We start from the raw sequence: 4,637 nt of genomic DNA on the forward strand, positions 1-4,637 counted from the left end.
AGTCAATAAAACACAGGTAAACATCTTTCTGGTATTCTCTGCTTTCAGCCAGGATCCATCTGACATCAGCAATGATATCCCTGGTTCCACATCCTCTTCTGAATCTGGCTTGAATTTCTGGCAGTTCCCTGTTGATGAATTGCTACAGCTGCTTTTGAATGATCTTCAGCCAAGTTTTACTTGTGTGTGATATTAATGATATTGTTCAGTAGTTTCCGCATTCATTTGAATCACCTTTCTTGGGAACAGGCATAAATATGGATCTCTTCCAGTCAGTTGGCCAGTAGCTGTCTTCCAAATTTCTTGGCATAGACTAGCGAGCACTTCCAGTGCTGCATCCATTTGCTGAAACATCTCAATTGATGTTCCCGTCAATTCCTAGAGACTCGTTTTTCGCCATGCCTTCAGTGCAGCTTGGGCTTCTTCCTTCAGTACTGTTGGTTCCCGATCATATGCTACCTCCTGAAATGCTGCCTGCTGCCCAGTTCTTTTTGTATAATAACTCTGTGTATTCATTCCATCTTCTTTTGATGCTTCCTGCATTGTTCAATATTTTCCTCGTAGAATTCTTTACTATTGCAACTCGAAGCTTGTCAGCTCTCCTGGTTAGCCTGTAGCGGCGTCCATCACTGTGGGCTCTGCCCCTGTAAGCCCGCCTCCCTTAGCCCTGTCCTACCCACCCTGCAAGCCCCGCCCAGTTATGCTGGAGTCCCACCCACCTCTGTAGGCCACACCCTGGTTACTCTGCCCTCACCCACCCCACAGGTCCCCCCCCAGGTTAGCTTCCGCCCTCCACTGTAAGCTTGTCCGGTTAGCCTGTGACCCTATCCCTATCCGTCTCGGTAGGCTCCACCCCTGTAGGCCCCCGTTGGTTAGCTCCACCTATGCCCACCCACAGACCCCGCCTGTGGTTAGCCCCGCCCCTCTGTAAGCCCCCCACGTTAGCTCTGGCCTCGCTTCTTCCACAGGCCCCGCCTCATGAGTCCCTGCTCCCGCCCATCCACTGGAACCCAAAAACCAATTGCCGTAGAGCCCGTTCCGACTCCGAGCAACCCTATAGGACAGAGTAGAACTGCCCCGTAGAGTTTCTGAGGAGCAGTTGGTGGATTCTAACTGCTGACGTTTTGGTTTGCAGCCTAACGCTTAATTACTGCGGCACCGGGGCTCGCCATCCAATGTAGACCGCGACCAGTTAGCCTCTGGCCCCGGCCACCCTGCGTCAGCCCTCCTGATTCCTGGCAGCACCTCCAAGCCAGGCCTCTGCTTGGGGGTGGCACGGGGGTCCTTGGAGGTGCTGCGGGAAGCCTGGTGGCGGTGAGCTCTCCGGTGGGATCTGCCCCGTGTGGGCCCCCCTGAGCTGACTCTCCCCCCGCCACCACAGAGGCCCGGGTCCGCTTGGTGAAGTCAGCAATGCGCGCCCAGGGTTACCCTCGGCTGGCGTTCTCTCGGCTTCCGGAGGATGGCTCCCAGGGCAGCCGCGAGCTCCTGCTGGCCCTGTCCTGGCTCCTGGCCCGAGGGCCCCTGCTCGAGCGGCTGCTGGCCCGGACTCGCGTCCGGCTGGGGGACGAGATGCCGGTGTGCGAGGTTAGTTCGGGGTTCGGAGACCTAGGGGTGCCACCTGCTGGGCTCACGTCTCCGTGGTCGTGATCCTGGTGGTCAGAGCCTCAGCCCAGCTCCTGCTCTGTGTCACCCACCGCCCTAGCCTGCAGGACACTTCTGCAAGTGGTCCTCAGCGCTGTCCCGTGAGGGCACACAGGCTCGGCTCTGTAGCAGTCAGACCCGGGTGGACTTGTCCCTTCACCTCTGTTCCTGGCTGTGCCCCACTGCCCTCCCCATCCTACTCCCTGAGCTCCTGTGACCGCACGCTCCCTCCACCCCTCTGCCTTCCTTCAGGGCAAGGTCCGGCCCTAGCTCCTCTGGCATCCGAGACCCCAGAGCTCACACTCCCAGGGGCCCCTTCCACTCCATCTGTGCCCTGGTGTTGCGGGGGGTGTGGGGACAGGCCTGACCCTTGCCGCCTTCCAGTGTGAGGACCTACCCTGTGGCAGGGCCAGCCCTGGCCCGCCTACCCTCTGCAAAGACACCGAGGGCTGCGTGGACGTGCGCCATGTGCAGTGGCTGATGGGAAAGCTGCGATTCCGGTGGCGGAACCTCATCTGTAGTCATCAGGCGCAGTGCGCTCTCCTGAGCAAGGTAGTGCTGCCGCGTTGGGCCGCCTTTCCCTGGGGAGCTCTGTGTAGCTGGGGCCTGGCCTTGACTAGGGGTGATGGGCTTGGGTCCTGTCCTGGTGTGGTGTCCTGGGTTGGGATGGGGTCACAGAACAGTTCGGAGCTGGGCAACACTGGGGCAGGAGAGTTAGTTGGGGGCAGAAGCCAGGTTTTGGGGGTGCCTGTACCTGAGAAATCTTCAGACTCTGTTGCTGAGTGGTGATAATGCCGTGGAGGCAGTGCTGGCTAGCTCCTCAGGACTGGAGGTGGCCTGGGCAGGGCTGACACGGACTGTGCCAGGACAGTCCTAATGAATTATTAGTTTGTCAATGGAGGGCATACTCGCCCAGGGAGGCGCTAGCCTTGGGGGCAGCATCACCTGCGTCCATTGCTCAGTGTGGTCAGCCTGGTTTGCGTCTCTTGTGAGTGAGGCCACCTGCAGGATGGACTGCTGGTTACTGCCGGCACCGCTGCCCAGGCGGGGCTGGTGTGGACTGCAAAAGGGATAAGGGGGTTTTGCCAGAGGGATGGTGGGGGTGCCGGGGGGGCGGGGGGACAGTGACCTGTGGTCTGTCCTATCCTGGAGCAGGTGCCGGAGGCAGAGGGCACTTGTTTGGAGGCTCTTCTGTCCCCGTCTACAGTTTGGGGTGTCCTCAGAACAGAGGTCTGGCTGCTTTGTCCTCTCAGTGCTGCTTATTCCTGCTGCCCTCTGTGGGTCGAGCCTGCAGGACCCCTGGGGTCCCCTGTGGGTGAGACTCCGGGAGCGTTTCTCTGCTTTGCTGTTCCCCGGAGCTGACTGTGCCTGTGATGGATGCTTATCAACACCTGCCAGTTCCTTGCCACGATTCCAAGGCCCCTGGCTGCGAGGGAAGCTGGGGACTCATTTGCTTCTTGTGGACTCCCGGGGCCCAAGTGCCCCCAGGGGAACCTTATGTTGACCCTTGGCACTGAGCCTAGGGGAGCCACTGGTGTTCCTGCCTCCTGGGAACGTGGGGCCTGGCCCACAAGCATCTTAGGGTGGGCTGATGCGGGCAGTGGGGCCTCTGGAGGCTGGTAGGGCAATCAGCTGCTGAGGGGCATGGCCATCTTTGTGAGGCTCCCACAGGCCCAGCAACGTGTCCAGTACAGTATCAGGGCTGGGCGGGTGGCCAAAGGCTCCCACCCATGCAGGGTCCGGGCCTCTATCCTTCTGGTTCTTGGAAGCCCCCAGCTTGGGACGCCCTACCCTTGGCAGATGGCCACCCTCGGCTGTGGCTCTGCTGGCCTTTTCTCGGACCACCGGGCTCTCCCTCGTGGAACACTCCCCACTGTTCACCCTCAGCTGGGATGGTGACCTCCGTGACCCCACCCTGAGGCAGTCGCTCCCCTGTCCCTTTGATGGGCCTCACTGGACTGCAGCGCCTCTCTGGAGGCTATTCTGTCCCCATCAATAGGTGAAGCAGGGGTGACCCCTCCATGCACATCACACCCCGCTGGGAAACTGGGTGGGATGGGGAGACCACAGGTGGGATTTCCCACTGACATAGCCTGGGGTGGTCCAGATGTCCCCCTCTGTGGGGGCCTCCCGTTAGAGCCCGGGTACTGGGCGGGCCCCTGTGCTGGGAGTAAGTATCCGCTCCTCGCCTAGCCTGGGGTCTGTCTCTTTCAGATTCATGAGTACACCCTGGGCTGCCACAGCGACCAGAGCCTCAACCATCTTTCTGCTGCCGAAACGGAACTGCTCAGGGACCCGGAGGGTGGCCAGCAGGTGAGGCTGGGCTGGGTGCTGGAGTGGGCGCTGCCCAGCAGGGGAGCTGGCTGGGGGAGGAGGAGGAGGGCGGTCGCAGGGCTGTGTTTGCCGAGTTCACCATCATCACTGGCATGGCTGAGACGCACGTGTCTTCGCTGCGTGTGGTTGGGGCGGGCCCGAAGGGGAGGAACTGTGCCTGTCCCACTGGAATTCCAGGCACAGTCTTGGGGTTACCGCCTACAACCTTGAAGCCCAAGCAGCTCTGCCCCCTGGTGACGGATAGGAGGCCTGAGGTGCAGCAGGGGGGCTCGTCCAGCTGGGCACAGATGCTGGTCTTGGGGACAGGGCTGCCGCCCAGTCTCCACCCAGCACGCAGTGGGCACAGGGCTTTCTAGGCAGGGGCCTCCCTAGGCGATGGGACATCGGAGTCCTGGACAGATCCTGAGTGAAGCCCAGCTCTGAGCTCTGGGTGGTCATGTGGCCTTGGGCAGATCTCGTCCCCTCCCGTGACCTCAGCATCCTTCCCGTCTCAGGTCTGGCCCAGCTCAAGGCTCTGGATGGCATCCTCCCTGCCCGGCCCCTTCCCATGGGATGCCTGGCTCCTCCTGACCCTGCCACCTGTTCTCTCCCACCTCCTGCCCCTCCTCTTCAGCTGTCTGTCCATCTGTCAGCACCGTCTCCTTCCTTGGGCTAGCGTTGGC

At 60.9% G+C, this 4,637-nt stretch overlaps 1 protein-coding gene across 1 annotated transcript in view; it reads left to right on the forward strand.

Moving 5' to 3' along the window:
- The window catches only part of TEDC1 (tubulin epsilon and delta complex 1), an 11,850-nt gene that overhangs the window by 1,818 nt on the left and 5,395 nt on the right, over positions 1 to 4,637 (forward strand). Inside the window, exons 3-5 of the mRNA XM_023731676.1 lie at positions 1,382 to 1,584; positions 2,026 to 2,193; positions 3,856 to 3,954. Of these exons, the coding sequence (XP_023587444.1) occupies positions 1,382 to 1,584; positions 2,026 to 2,193; positions 3,856 to 3,954 (470 nt within the window). The remainder of the gene's footprint in view (positions 1 to 1,381; positions 1,585 to 2,025; positions 2,194 to 3,855; positions 3,955 to 4,637) is intronic.

Source organism: Trichechus manatus, unplaced genomic scaffold (assembly GCF_000243295.1).
Source record: "Trichechus manatus latirostris isolate Lorelei unplaced genomic scaffold, TriManLat1.0 scaffold00045, whole genome shotgun sequence".
NCBI lineage: Eukaryota > Metazoa > Chordata > Mammalia > Sirenia > Trichechidae > Trichechus > Trichechus manatus.